The 16,507-nt window shown below is 41.5% G+C and overlaps 1 protein-coding gene across 1 annotated transcript in view; it reads left to right on the top strand.

The window, feature by feature from the left end:
- The window catches only part of LOC106562767 (carbohydrate sulfotransferase 15), a 99,907-nt gene that overhangs the window by 30,709 nt on the left and 52,691 nt on the right, over window positions 1–16,507 (top strand). The window contains 3 exon segments of the mRNA XM_045687717.1: window positions 3,149–3,295; window positions 7,034–7,196; window positions 11,103–11,259. Coding sequence (XP_045543673.1) covers window positions 3,149–3,295; window positions 7,034–7,196; window positions 11,103–11,259 — 467 coding nt within the window.

Below are 16,507 nucleotides of genomic sequence, written 5' to 3'. Positions count from 1 at the left end.
TTTTCTGGATTTTTTTGTTGTTATTCTGTCTCTCACTGTTCAAATAAACCTACCATTAAAATTATAGACTGATCATTTCTTTGTCAGTGGGCAAACGTACAAAATCAGCAGGGGATCAAATACTTTTTTCCCTCACTGTATTTGTACCCAACCTTTTGTTGTAGTTGAGTATTTAACTGTTGTTCCTTTCACGCTCCAAACCTGTGTGTGTTTCTGCATCTGTGTTGTGTGGTCTGGTTCAGGACTCTGAGATATTGTGGTCTTTAGTTATCCTCTTGGCGTTCCCCTAGGATAGGGGGCGCTAAAGCGATTTTTGAAAACAATTCGTGCCCATTTTAAACGGCCTCCTACTCAAACTCAGAAGCTAGGATATGCATATAATTAATACTTGTGGATAGAAAACACCCTAAAGTTTCTAAAACTGTTTGAATGGTGTCTGTGAGTATAACAGAACTCATATGGCAGTCAAAACCCCGAGACAGATGGAAACAGGAAGTGGAATTCTGAATTGCGAACTCAACTTCATCACGTTGCCTATTAATCACACCGTGAGCTATGGTTCATTGAGCACTTCCTATTGCTTCCACTAGATGACCCCAGTCTTCACAAATTGGTTTGAGCCTTCTACTGTTAAAATTGAATGAATGAGACGCTGTGGAACGTGGTCACACGGAGAGGGCCATCACCATTATGACGCCGGCGCCCCTGGTTACCCTCCCCTTTCGAAACATTTAGAAACACAATGCAATCATCTCCCTCGAATCTTATTGGCTCTCTTGTTGAAAAACGCCCTGAAGATTTATGTTATACAACGTTTGACATGTTTGAACGAACCTAAATGGGGAAAAAATGCATTTTCTCGAAATGGCTGTCCCGTGGCCGACGAAGCATTTGGATCAGCCTTCAGATGCGCTAACAAGAACAAGCTCTTGGAACATAAAGGAGTCATTTTTTCCGAACGAAAATACATTTGTTGTGTACCTGGGAATCCTGGAAGTGCTTTCTGATGAAGACAACCAAAGGTAAGGGATTATTGACAATAGTATACAAGACTAGATGTGATATGCGATTGTTCCAAGATGGCTAGCCTATTGCTATTGCTAGCCTATTGTTCTGAGTATCGCATCCCCTTTTATCGCAAAGTGTGATTACCCAGTAAAGTTATTTTTAAATCTGGCATTACAGGTGCTTTCAAGAGATATTCATCTATAAATCTTAGAATGACAATATTACATTTTAAAAATGTTTTCGAATAGTAATTTAGTAAATTGTAGCTCTGTTTCATCGGATGCATTTGAGGGAAAATAGTTAGTCAACGTTACGCACCGATGTAAAATGCTGTTTTTATATATAAATATGAACTTTATCGAATAAAAGAATGCATGTATTGTGTAACATGATGTCCTAGGTGTGTCATCTGATGAAGATTGTCAAAGGTTAGTGCTGCATTTAGCTGTTTTTTGGTTATTTGTGATGCATGTGGTTGGTTGGAAAATGGCTAACATAATCTAATGTTTTGCTTTTGCTGTAAAGCCTTTTTGAAATCGGACAACGTGGTTCGATTCAGGAGAGGTGTATCTATAAAACGATATAATTTGAAAAAAAAAATGTTTTTTAAAATTATTACATTTTGTTATGCTAATGGCGATATGCTTTTTCGCACAGGGGTTATACTCATCCTCTCTCTCTCTCTCTCTCTCTCTTTCCACCTCTCTCTCTCTATCTCTCTCTCCACCTCCCTCCCTCCCTCCCTCCCTCCCTCCCTCCCTCCCTCCCTCCCTCCCTCCCTCCCTCCCTCCCTCCCTCCCTCCCTCCCTCCCTCTCCTCTCTCTCCTCTCTCCTCTCTCTCTCCTTCTCTCCTCTCTCTCTCTCCACCTCTCTCTCTCTCTCTCTCTCTCTCTCTCTCTCTCTCTCTCTCTCTCTCTCTCTCTCTCTCTCTATGTAATGCCATTTTAGTGTTAGCATCTGGCCCATCTAGTGGATATAGCTCATGACAAGACTCATGACAATAACGTCAACCTGCTAATGAGACTGTGTACTGCAAACGAGCATCAGGAAACCATCGTTGTTAGCCAGGGACACTGAAGATGATACATTCAAGGTGTTTATTGTGTAATAGGGTAGTGGTTTATGCTGTCGAACCACAAAGCCTCTAATTCTGAGCTCAGCCTCTAATCCTGGGGGAAAACTAACTGTAGTGTTATACTGTATGAAAGCCTCTAATTCTGAGCTCAGACTCTAATCCTGGGGAAAACTAACTGTAGTGTTATACTGTATGTATATCCCTCAAATGAAACCCTATTCCCAATAGGTGCTTGTCAAAAGTAGTGCACTACCTAGGGAAAAGGATTCCATTTGGAACGCATCCCTAGGTGTATAATCATATCAGTCTGCTGATAACAGTGAAACAATATGTCACCTGGTCATGGGGCTCTCAGGCTATAGTCTGGTATTTCTGTTTCACTCTGACTAGAAACAGACTGATGGACCTGGTCCTGGTCTCAGGCTATAGTCTGGTATTTCTGCTTCACTCTGACTAGAAACAGACTGATGGACCTGGTCCTGGTCCTGGTCTCAGGCTATAGTCTGGTATTTCTGTTTCACTCTGACTAGAAACAGACTGATGGACCTGGTCCTGGTCTCAGGCTATAGTCTGGTATTTCTGTTTCACTCTGACTAGAAACAGACTGATGGACCTGGTCCTGGTCTCAGGCTATAGTCTGGTATTTCTGCTTCACTCTGACTAGAAACAGACTGATGTATCTGTATAGATCAAGCTGATCCTGTGGGTTTACATGAAGCTCAACCTGTCAGGTAGTGCTTTGACTTGGACTGAAACTGTAGACCCGCTGAGCGCTTTTAGTATCTATGAATGACTTTTCCTAACGTTGCGTTCTCCCTCTCTTTTTTTTCTGTTTCTCTCTGTTTCTCTCTCTCTATCATTCTTTGTCTATCATTCTCTCTCCCTCCCTCCCTCCCTCCCTCCCTCCCTCCCTCCCTCCCTCCCTCCCTCCCTCCCTCCCTCCCTCCCTCCCTCCCTCCCTCCCTCCCTCCCTCCCTCCCTCCCTCCCTCTCCTCTCTCCTCTCTCCTCCCTCCCTCTCCCCTTTCTCCTCCCTCCCTCCCTCCCTCTCCCCTCCCTCCCTCCAGGTATAATCCGTCTGAGTGAGGGATTCCATGACCGTTACCCAGTAGAAGACTATTTGGATCTGTTTGACCTGGCAGCCTATCAGATTCAAGACAACCTGATGGGAAACGCCCACTCCGGAGCCCCAGAGCAACACAACATCATCATAGGTAAAACACCTTTAATATCAACACAACAATAGGTAAAACACCTTTAATACCAACACAACACCATCATAGGTAAAACACCTTTAATATCAACACAACACCATCATAGGTAAAACACCTTTAATATCAACACAACATCATCATAGGTAAAACACCTTTAATATCAACACAACATCATCATAGGTGAAACACCTTTAATATCAACACAACATCATCATAGGTAAAACACCTTTAATATCAACACAACACCATCATAGGTGAAACACCTTTAATACCAACACAACATCATCATAGGTAAAACACCTTTAATACCAACACAACACCATCATAGGTGAAACACCTTTAATATCAACACAACATCATCATAGGTAAAACACCTTTAATACTAACACAACACCATCATAGGTGAAACACCTTTAATATCAACACAACATCATCATAGGTAAAACACCTTTAATACTAACACAACACCATCATAGGTAAAACACCTTTAATACCAACACAACAATAGGAACCCCCTGTGGAGGTTGATTAAGGCAGCCCCCCACACCTCTCTGATTCATAGGGGTTGGGTTAAATGCAGAAGACACATTTTTAGATTTTCCCTTTCCTAATGATGCAGCCATTTTGTCAGGTTTCCCAAGTGACAACCCAATCCAGTGCTGGATTGTAGTGTCCTGTGATTGTAGTGTCCTGTGATTGTAGTGTGCTGTGATTGGGGTCATTGTTTTATACCACAACAGTGATATCCTTCTGGGGGTGGAGATGCCTCCCTCCTTCGATGCAGTACCTTAGACCGCTGTGACACAGCCTGGAACCGAACCGGGTCTGTAGTGACACCTCAAGCACTTCGATGCAGTACCTTAGACCACTGTGACACAGCCTGGGACCGAACCCGGGTCTGTAGTGACGCCTCAAGCACTTCGATGCAGTACCTTAGACCGCTGTGACACAGCCTGGGACCGAACCCGGGTCTGTAGTGACGCCTCAAGCTCTTCGATGCAGTACCTTAGACCGCTGTGACACAGCCTGGAACCGAACCCGGGTCTGTAGTGACGCCTCAAGCTCTTCGATGCAGTACTTTAGACTGCTGTGACACAGCCTGGAACCGAACCCGGGTCTGTAGTGATGCCTCAAGCTCTTCGATGCAGTACCTTAGACCGCTGCACCACTCGGGAGGCTCAGAACACTAGATTTGTATTTAAATCTTCTTTTTAATAACCTTGTTTGGATTGTTTTCCACTGTTGCTATTCTTCTCATGTGCTTGTACATTCTGACTGCTTTCAGTTCATCTAAATATCACACACTATTATGTCAGACACCACAGTATTAAATGACAGCACATTGAAGGAGGAGAACGCTACAGTATTAAATGACAGCACATTGAAGGAGGAGAACGCTACAGTATTAAATGACAGCACATTGAAGGAGGAGAACGCTACAGTATTAAATGACAGCACATTGAAGGAGGAGAACGCTACAGTATTAAATGACAGCACATTGAAGGAGGAGGAGAACGCTACAGTATTAAATGACAGCACATTGAAGGAGGAGGAGAACAGTACAGTATTAAATGACAGCACATTGAAGGAGGAGGAGAACACTACAGTATTAAATGACAGCACATTGAAGGAGGAGGAGAACACTACAGTATTAAATGACAGCACATTGAAGGAGGAGAACACTACAGTATTAAATGACAGCACATTGAAGGAGGAGGACACGACAGTATTAAATGACAGCACATTGAAGGAGGAGGAGAACACTACAGTATTAAATGACAGCACATTGAAGGAGGAGAACACTACAGTATTAAATGACAGCACATTGAAGGAGGAGGACACTACAGTATTAAATGACAGCACATTGAAGAAGGAGAACGCTACAGTATTAAATTACAGCATATTGAAGGAGGAGAACGCTACAGTATTAAATGACAGCACATTGAAGGAGGAGAACACTACAGTATTAAATGACAGCACATTGGAGGAGGAGGAGGACGCTACAGTATTAAATGACAGCACATTGAAGGAGGAAGAGAATGCTACAGTATTAAATGAGAGCACATTGGAGGAGGAGAACGCTACAGTATTAAATGACAGCACATTGAAGGAGGAGGAGGACGCTACAGTATTAAATGACAGCACATTGTCATGACGTTGGCCTCTTTGGGTACAGGGAGGACAGTTGAATCCCTCCCCTTTGTACCATCCCCCAACCTACCTTCCCCCCAACCCAGGCCCTGTGTGAAAGGGTTGTAAAAACTCTAAGAGGAGTTTTTACACATGTTTCATAGAGAGACAAAGGAAATTCTTCCAACTGATAGAATTGGAGAACCGAGCGACAGGTGTGTTCTGGAGAAGGTATGGAAGATTGGTGAAGAATCCAGCTACGAACTGGTCCGCTTGGTACAATTTTGTGATACTCAGAAGAGACAATATAGCCATATTACCATAAAACTGTTTATATAATAGACTCAGCCTTGAGACTTGCATACACATGGTTGTATAGAATGTATTAATAAGGATAAAGCTTTGGTAATACATTGAGATGCTATGTACTGATGTTAATGTGATAGAATTGTATTTCTGTACCAAGTCTAAGGGACACATACAGGACCAGGCGTCATTTGACAAGCCTGTTCTATGGTCACTATAAAACTATACCCTGATTTACATTTCTCCAGACCAGGCCTCCACTCCATGGCCAATAGGTTTTACCATCCAATTCCTCTACTGAAAGTGAACTACACCACGTGGTTAACTTTTAGACTATCGAGACCGACAGAATAAGAACAAGTCTTTGATATTAATTATTAGTCTGCAGCTAAGTAAATTATATCATCGAACGCGAAGACCAACGAAACATCCATTCTATAACGACATTAATGAATGTCGCTTTGAAAGATCCATTCTAACCGAGAGAGAGAGAGAGAACTCTCCATCAGAACGACGCTCGAACAAGGATCCCGACACATGAGCGTAAATATATATTGATTGCAATTGTTCCCGAATGAGCGAGCCTTCAATTGTCAATTGTTAATATTAATGAACTCTGTGTACCTTCTCAGCTGACCGTTTATGACCCATTGTCTAACAGACCAGCCATGCCTGTTAGCCATTAGGGCACGGGGCGGGGGGGCGGTGGGGGGCGGCAGGTAGCCTAGTGGTTAGAGGGGGCGGGGGGCGGCAGGTAGCCTAGTGGTTAGAGGGGGGGCGGCAGGTAGCCTAGTGGTTAGAGGGGGCGGTGGGGGGGGGCGGCAGGTAGCCTAGTGGTTAGAGGGGGGGGAAGGGGGGGGCAGGTAGCCTAGTGGTTAGAGCGTTGGACTAGTAACCGAAAGATTGAATCCCCTGAGCTGACAAGGTAAAAAATCTGTCGTTCTGCCCCTTGATAAAGGCAGTTAACCCACTGTTCCCCGGTAGGCCGTCATTGAAAATAAGAATTTGTTCTTAACCGACTTGCCTAGTTAAATAAAATAAAAAAAGGGTCATTAATGCTTTTCTGTGATTAATTATCGAATGTCCTAATGGAGGAGGTTTTTATAGAAGCACTCTCCTCTTCAGCAAATACCTCTACAACTGTTTACACTGTATTCATGTAACTTCCTTTGTCTTGTTCATGCAAATAAGTAAACGGTGTGTGTGTGTGTGTGTGTGTGTGTGTGTGTGTGTGTGTGTGTGTGTGTGTGTGTGTGTGTGTGTGTGTGTGTGTGTGTGTGTGTGTGTGTATGTGTGTTCCAGGAGAGGCCAGTGCGTCCACCATGTGGGACAACAATGCCTGGGCGTATTTCTATGACAACTCGACTGAGGCGGAGGTGGAGCCACCCTTCCTCATCCAGGACTTTATCCACACCCTTCAGCCTGACGCAAGGTTCATCGTCATGCTCAGAGACCCTGTAGAGAGGTACTGTAACTACTACTATTAATACTACTACTACCACCATTAATACTACTAATACTACTGCCACCACTACTACTACTGCAACTATTAATACTACTACTACTAATACTACTACTACTACTACTACTACTACTACTACTACTACTACTACTACTACTACTACTATTAATACTACTACTACAACTACTACTACTACTATTAATACTACTACTACTACTAATACTAATACTAATAATATTAATACTACTACTACCACTACTATTAATATTACTACTACTATTAATACTATTAATACTACTACTACTACTACCACTACTGTTCATACCACCATTAATACTACTACTACTACTAGTAATACTACTACTACTACTACTACTACTACTACTGCCACTACTACTATTAATAATACTAATACTACTACCACTATTAATACTATTAATACTACTACTACTACTGTTCATACTATTAATACTACTACTACTACTATTAATACTACTACTACTACTACTACTACTACTACTACTACTGCCACTACTACTATTAATAATACTAATACTACTACCACTATTAATACTATTAATACTACTACTATTAATACTGTTAATACTACTACTACCACATTGATACTACTACTACTATTAATACTACTACTACTATTAATACTACTACTACTACTACTACTACTGCTACTATCAATACTACTACTACTACTTCTACTACCAATACTACTACTACTATTAATACTACTACTACCTCCATTAATACAACTACCACTATTAATACTACAACTACAACTGCTATTAATACTACTACTATTAATACTACTACTACAAGTATTAATGCTACTACTACTACTACTAATACTACTACTACTACTACCATTACTACTGCGCGTATTAATACTACTACTACTACTCATAATAATACTATTACTACTACTACTACTATTACTACTACTACTACTACTACTACTACTACTACTAGTATTAATACTACTACCACTGCGACTTATGCTACCAGTATTAATACTACTACTACTACTACTACTACTGTTAATACTACTACTACCACCATTAATACTAATACTACTACTACTACTGCTATTAATACTGCTACTACCGCCATTTATTATACTACTACTATTAACACTACTACTGCTACTACTATTAATACTACTACTACTACTACTACTACTACTACCACTACTATTAATACTCCCACACCTATTAATACTACCGCAACTATTAATACTACCACTACTGCTACTACCACTACTATTAATACTACTACTACTACTATTAATACTACTGCTACTACTACTACTACTACTATTACTATCGATACTATTACTACTATTACTACTACTACTACTACTACTACTGCTACTAGTATTAATACTACCACTACTACAATTACTATCAATGCTACTATTACTACTACTACTACTACTACTACTACTACTACTACCAGTATTAATTCTACTACTACCGCTATTAATACTACTACTACTACTACTACCACTAGTATTAATACTGCTACTACTACTATTACTACTAATACTACTACTACTAGTAATGCTACTACTACCACCGTCAATACTATTACTAATAATAATACTACCACTGCTACTACTACTGCTACTACTACCACTAATACTGCTAGTAGTAATACTACTACCACTACTACTACTACTATTAATACTACTACTACTACTATTAATACTACTACTATTAATTATACTGCTACTATTAATACCACTACTATTACTACCGATACTACTACTACTACTAGTAGTATTAATACTACCACTGCTACTATTACCATCAATACTACTATTGCTACTACTACTACTACTACCACTAGTATTAATACTGCTGCTACTACTATTACTATTAATACTACAACTACTACTACTATTAATACTACTACTGCCACCGTCAATACTACTACTAATAATAATACTGCCACTGCTACTACTACTGCTACTACTATTAATACTACTACTACTAGTATTAATACTACTACTACTGTTAATACTACTACTAACCCTTCAGCATGAAGCTTGGTTCATCGTAATGCTCAGAGACCCTGTAGAGAGGTGGGTCTATCTGTCTCCATCTCTCCCTGTATCTCCCCTCCCTCTTTCTCTCCATCGTTCCATCATTCTCTCCATCTCTCCCTCTGGGGCCAAGTCAGCTAGCTTTGGTCCAGCTTTTGGTCCATCTACCTCTCTGTTGATGCCCAACACACTGCACAGATTACAACACACACACACACACACACACACACACACACACACACACACACACACACACACACACACACACACACACACACACACACACAAAGCAAACTACATTCCAGAGGTATTTCAGATTGAGACGTGTTGTTTGTTATGAAGGAGGAATTATGTTTCAGCTAACAGCTGAACGCCTGGCAGCGTCCTCTATAAATTAACATTAGTTTGTCTCTGCTCTGACTGAACAGAGTTTCACTTCAGTGGATGTCTGGATGTCTCAACAGGCTCACTTTAATTGGTTTTGTCTGTCAAATCACAGCAACCAAGTGAAGGTAGAGGGAGTGTGTGTGTGTGTGTGTGTGTGTGTGTGTGTGTGTGTGTGTGTGTGTGTGTGTGTGTGTGTGTGTGTGTGTGTGTGTGTGTGTGTGTGTGTGTGTGTGTGTGTGTGTGTAAGGCGGCGGCGAGGGGGGGGGGAGGGGGGGTTCCGTATGAATTGCCATGCTCAATTAAATGAACTAAATGTGTTTACAAACCCAAGCACCTCATGAGTTTTGGTGGCGCGGATTGTAAGCCATGTTTGTTTGGGTTTTAATCATTGAAGCTACAGTACTACAGTACTACAGCTACAGTACTACAGTAGTACAGCTACAGTATTACAGTGCTACAGTACAACAGCTACAGTACTACAGCTGCAGTACTACGGTAGTACAGCTACAGTACTACAGTTACAGTACTACAGTAGTACAGCTACAGTACTACAGTGCTACAGTACAACAGCTACATTACTACAGCTACAGTACTACAGTACTACAGCTACAGTACTACAGTACTACAGTACTTTGGAGAGGTTGTCTCTCATAGTACCAGAGTTGTGAGATGACGATAAGATGCTAATGACTTTGGTCGGGATTCAATCCAACCGTGAATAGTCGACAATATGGCGCTGGCTTTTAAAGGCAATTTCCAATTGAGCCAACACATCTGCAGCATTTACCATCCCTTTAAATATTCCCTTTAATAATAGCTGCATTGTCAACAACCAGCGATTAGATTGAATCCCAGCCTTTGTTGTTGTTGTTGTTGATGGTGGTGTTATTGTTGATGATGGTGGTGTTATTGTTGATGGTGGTGTTGATGGTGATGTTATTGTTGTTGATGGTGGTGTTATTGTTGTTGATGATGGTGGTGTTATTGTTGTTGATGGTGGTGTTATTGTTGTTGATGATGGTGGTGTTATTGTTGATGGTGGTGTTGATGGTGATGTTATTGTTGTTGATGGTGGTGTTATTGTTGTTGATGGTGGTGTTATTGTTGTTGATGGTGGTGTTGTTGATGGTGGTGTTATTGTTGTTGATGATGGTGGTGTTATTGTTGTTGATGGTGGTGTTATTGTTGTTGATGATGGTGGTGTTATTGTTGATGGTGGTGTTGATGGTGATGTTATTGTTGTTGATGGTGGTGTTATTGTTGTTGATGGTGGTGTTATTGTTGTTGATGGTGGTGTTGTTGATGGTGGTGTTATTGTTGTTGATGATGGTGGTGTTATTGTTGTTGATGGTGGTGTTATTGTTGTTGATGATGGTGGTGTTCTTGTTGTTGATGGTGTTGGTGGTGTTGGTGTTGTTGTTGTTGTTGTTGATGATGTTGTTGATTGTTGTTTGTTGTCTCAGGTTGTACTCCGACTATCTCTACTTTGGGATCACTAATAAGTCTGCGGAGGATTTCCAGGACAAGGTGTCAGAGTCTCTCCAGCTGTTTGAAGGGTGCCTGACAGAGTACACCATGCGCTCCTGTGTGTACAACACTACGCTCAACAACGCCATGCCAGTGAGTAGCCTTCTCCTTCTCCACATCCCATTGCTTTCTATGTTTTAACAGACTGACCATAGATCATAGATCTAACTGACCATAGATCATAGATCTAACTGATCATAGATCTAACTGTCCGGGGGGTGGGGTGGGGGGTCTGTGTGTGAGAGACAGACTGAAAGAGAGAGAGAATTCTCGATAATTCTCCTCCACTCTCTCCTCCATTCTCTCCTCCATTCTCTCCTCCATTCTCCTCCACTCTCTCCCCCATTCTCTCCTCCACTCTTTCCTCCACTCTCTCCTCCACTCTCTCCTTCATTCTCTCCTCCATTCTCTCCTTCATTCTCTCCTCCATTCTCTCCTCCACTCTCTCCTCCACTCTCCCCCATTCTCTCCTCCCCTCTCTCCTCCACTCTCTCCTCCACTCTCGCCCCCATTCTCTCCTCCACTCTCTCCTCCATCCTCTCCTCCATTCTCTCCTCCATTCTCTCCTTCATTCTCTCCTCCACTCTCTCCTCCACTCTCTCCTTCATTCTCTCCTCCATCAGGCCTAATTGTCCATCCGTTTATATCTCTAGAGTTATTACAGCATGTGAAGTTGGTTGTGACAAGTTGTTACTAAGATGTTACCAAGCTGTTACCAATGCCAATTCTGATAAAGATTTTAGAGTAGACACAGAGAAAGAAATAAACAACAACAATAAACAACAACATAAGTGCTTAGTTGATAAAGCCATGTGTTGATAAAGCCAGTGAGTTGATAAAGCCATGTGTTGATAAAGCCAGTGTGTTGATAAAGCTAATGTGTTGATAAAGCCAGTGTGTTGATAAAGCCAGTGTGTTGATAAAGCTAATGTGTTGATAAAGCCAGTGTGTTGATAAAGCCAGTGTGTTGATGAAGCCAGTGTGTTGATAAAGCCAGTGTGTTGATAAAACCAGTGTGTTGACAAAGCCAGTGTGTTGATAAAGCCAGTGTGTTGATGAAGCCAGTGTGTAGATAAAGCCAGTGTGTTGATAAAGCCAGTGTGTTGATAAAGCCAGTGTGTTGATGAAGCCAGTGTGTTGATGAAGCCAGTGAGTTGATAAAGCCACTGTGTAGATAAAGCCAGTGTGTTGATAAAGCCAGTGTGTTGATAAAGCCAGTGTGTTGATGAAGCCAGTGTGTTGATGAAGCCAGTGAGTTGATAAAGCCAGTGTGTTGATAAAGCCAGTGTGTTGATGAAGCCAGTGTGTTGATGAAGCCAGTGTGTTGATAAAGCCAGTGAGTTGATAAAGCCATGTGTTGATGAAACCAGTGTGTTGATGAAGCCAGTGTGTTGATAAAGCCAGTGTGTTGATAAAGCCAGTGTGTTGATGAAGCCATTGTGTTGATAAAGCCACTGTGTTGATGAAGCCAGTGTGTTGATGAAGCCAGTGTGTTGATGAAGCCAGTGTGTTGATGAAGCCAGTGTGTTGATAAAGCCAGTGTGTTGATAAAGCCAGTATGTTGATAAAGCCAGTGTGTTGATAAAGCCATATGTTGATAAAGCCATGTGTTGATGAAGCCATTGTGTTGATAACGCCAGTGTGTTGATAAAGCCATGTGTTGATAAAGCCAGTGTGTTGATAAAGCCAGTGTCTTGATGAAGCCAGTGTGTTGATGAAGCCAGTGTGTTGATGAAGCCATGTGTTGATAAAGCCATGTGTTGATAAAGCCAGTGTGTTGATAAAGCCAGTGTGTTGATAAAGCCAGTGTGTTGATAAAGCCAGTGTGTTGATAAAGCCAATGTGTTGATAAAGCCAGTGTGCAGTGTGTTGATAAAGCCAGTATGTTGATAAAGCCAGTGTGTTGATAAAGCCATGTGTTGATAAAGCCATGTGTTGATGAAGCCAGTGTGTTGATAAAGCCAGTGTGTTGATAAAGCCATGTGTGTTGATAAAGCCCTGTGTGTTGGTAAAGCCCTGTGTGTTGATGAAGCCAGTGTGTTGATAAAGCCATGTGTTGATGAAGCCAGTGTGTTGATAAAGCCAATGTGTTGATAAAGCCATGTGTTAATAAAGCCAGTGTGTTGATAAAGCCAGTTTGTTGATAAAGCCAGTGTGTTGATGAAGCCATATGTTGATATAGCCATGTGTTGGTGAAGCCAGTGTGTTGATAAAGCCAGTGTGTTGATAAAGCCATGTGTTGGTGAAGCCAGTGTGTTGATAAAGCCAGTGTGTTGATAAAGCCAGTGTGTTGATGAAGCCATGTGTTGATAAAGCCATGTGTTGATAAAGCCATATGTTGATAAAGCCATGTGTTGATGAAGCCAGTGTGTTGATAAAGCCATGTGTTGTAAAGCCAGTGTGTTGATAAAGCCAGTGTGTTGATAAAGCCAGTCTGTTGATGAAGCCAGTGTGTTGATGAAGCCATGTGTTGATAAAGCCAGTGTGTTGATAAAGCCAGTGTGTTGATGAAGCCAGTGTGTTGATGAAGCCAGTGTGTTGCTAAAGCCAGTGAGTTGATAAAGCCAGTGTGTTGATGAAGCCATGTGTTGATAAAGCCATATGTTGATAAAGCCATTTGTTGATGAAGCCAGTGTGTTAATAAAGCCAGTGTGTTGATAAAGCCAGTGTGCAGTGTGTTGATAAAGCCAGTATGTTGATAAAGCCAGTGTGTTGATAAAGCCATATGTTGATAAAGCCATGTGTTGATGAAGCCATTGTGTTGATAATGCCAGTGTGTTGATAAAGCCAGTGTGTTGATAAAACCAGTGTGTTGACAAAGCCAGTGTGTTGATAAAGCCAGTGTGTTGATGAAGCCACTGTGTAGATAAAGCCAGTGTGTTGATAAAGCCAGTGTGTTGATAAAGCCAGTGTGTTGATAAAGCCAGTGTGTTGATGAAGCCAGTGTGTTGATGAAGCCAGTGAGTTGATAAAGCCACTGTGTAGATAAAGCCAGTGTGTTGATAAAGCCAGTGTGTTGATAAAGCCAGTGTGTTGATGAAGCCAGTGTGTTGATGAAGCCAGTGAGTTGATAAAGCCAGTGTGTTGATAAAGCCAGTGTGTTGATGAAGCCAGTGTGTTGATGAAGCCAGTGTGTTGATAAAGCCAGTGTGTTGATAAAGCCAGTGTGTTGATGAAGCCAGTGTGTTGATGAAGCCAGTGTGTTGATGAAGCCAGTGTGTTGATAAAGCCAGTGTGTTGATGAAGCCATTGTGTTGATAAAGCCAGTGTGTTGATGAAGCCAGTGTGTTGATGAAGCCAGTGTGTTGATGAAGCCAGTGTGTTGATGAAGCCAGTGTGCAGTGTGTTGATAAAGCCAGTATGTTGATAAAGCCAGTGTGTTGATAAAGCCAGTGTGTTGATGAAGCCATTGTGTTGATAACGCCAGTGTGTTGATAAAGCCATGTGTTGATAAAGCCAGTGTGTTGATAAAGCCAGTGTCTTGATGAAGCCAGTGTGTTGATGAAGCCAGTGTGTTGATGAAGCCATGTGTTGATAAAGCCATGTGTTGATAAAGCCAGTGTGTTGATAAAGCCAGTGTGTTGATAAAGCCAGTGTGTTGATAAAGCCAGTGTGTTGATAAAGCCAATGTGTTGATAAAGCCAGTGTGCAGTGTGTTGATAAAGCCATATGTTGATAAAGCCATGTGTTGGTGAAGCCAGTGTGTTGATAAAGCCAGTGTGTTGATGAAGCCATGTGTTGATAAAGCCATATGTTGATAAAGCCATGTGTTGATGAAGCCAGTGTGTTGATAAAGCCATGTGTTGTAAAGCCAGTGTGTTGATAAAGCCAGTGTGTTGATAAAGCCAGTCTGTTGATGAAGCCAGTGTGTTGATGAAGCCATGTGTTGATAAAGCCAGTGTGTTGATAAAGCCAGTGTGTTGATGAAGCCAGTGTGTTGATGAAGCCAGTGTGTTGCTAAAGCCAGTGAGTTGATAAAGCCAGTGTGTTGATGAAGCCATGTGTTGATAAAGCCATATGTTGATAAAGCCATTTGTTGATGAAGCCAGTGTGTTAATAATGCCAGTGTGTTGATAAAGCCAGTGTGCAGTGTGTTGATAAAGCCAGTATGTTGATAAAGCCAGTGTGTTGATAAAGCCATATGTTGATAAAGCCAAGTGTTGATGAAGCCATTGTGTTGATAATGCCAGTGTGTTGATAAAGCCAGTGTGTTGATAAAGCCAGTGTGTTGATAAAGCCAGTGTGTTGATAAAGCCAGTGTGTTGATGAAGCCAGTGTGTTGATAAAGCCAATGTGTTGTTAAAGCCAGTGTGCAGTGTGTTGATAAAGCCAGTATGTTGATAAAGCCAGTGTGTTGATAAAGCCAGTGTGTTGATGAAGCCATTGTGTTGATGAAGCCAGTGTGTTGATGAAGCCAGTGTGTTGATGAAGCCAGTGTGTTGATGAAGCCAGTGTGTTGATAAAGCCAGTGTGCAGTGTGTTGATAAAGCCAGTATGTTGATAAAGCCAGTGTGTTGATAAAGCCATATGTTGATAAAGCCATGTGTTGATGAAGCCATTGTGTTGATAACGCCAGTGTGTTGATAAAGCCATGTGTTGATAAAGCCAGTGTGTTGATAAAGCCATATGTTGATATAGCCATGTGTTGATGAAGCCAGTGTGTTGATGAAGCCATGTGTTGATAAAGCCATGTGTTGATAAAGCCAGTGTGTTGATAAAGCCAGTGTGTTGATAAAGCCAGTGTGTTGATAAAGCCAGTGTGTTGATAAAGCCAATGTGTTGATAAAGCCAGTGTGCAGTGTGTTGATAAAGCCAGTATGTTGATAAAGCCAGTGTGTTGAGAAAGCCATGTGTTGATAAAGCCATGTGTTGATGAAGCCAGTGTGTTGATAAAGCCAGTGTGTTGATAAAGCCATGTGTGTTGATAAAGCCCTGTGTGTTGATAAAGCCCTGTGTGTTGATGAAGCCAGTGTGTTGATAAAGCCATGTGTTGATGAAGCCAGTGTGTTGATAAAGCCAATGTGTTGATAAAGCCATGTGTTAATAAAGCCAGTGTGTTGATAAAGCCAGTTTGTTGATAAAGCCAGTGTGTTGATGAAGCCATATGTTGATATAGCCATGTGTTGGTGAAGCCAGTGTGTTGATAAAGCCAGTGTGTTGATAAAGCCATGTGTTGATAAAGCCAGTGTGTTCATGAAGCCACTGTGTAGATAAAGCCAGTGTGTTGATAAAGACAGTGTGTTGATAAAGCCAGTGTGTTGATGAAGCCAGTGTGTTGATGAAGCCAGTGAGTTGATAAAGCCACTGTGTAGATAAAGCCAGTGTGTTGATAAAGCCAGTG

Source organism: Salmo salar, chromosome ssa01 (assembly GCF_905237065.1).
Source record: "Salmo salar chromosome ssa01, Ssal_v3.1, whole genome shotgun sequence".
NCBI lineage: Eukaryota > Metazoa > Chordata > Actinopteri > Salmoniformes > Salmonidae > Salmo > Salmo salar.
Note: the sequence above shows the minus strand (reverse complement) of the source record. Positions and strands in the feature narration are given on the sequence as shown.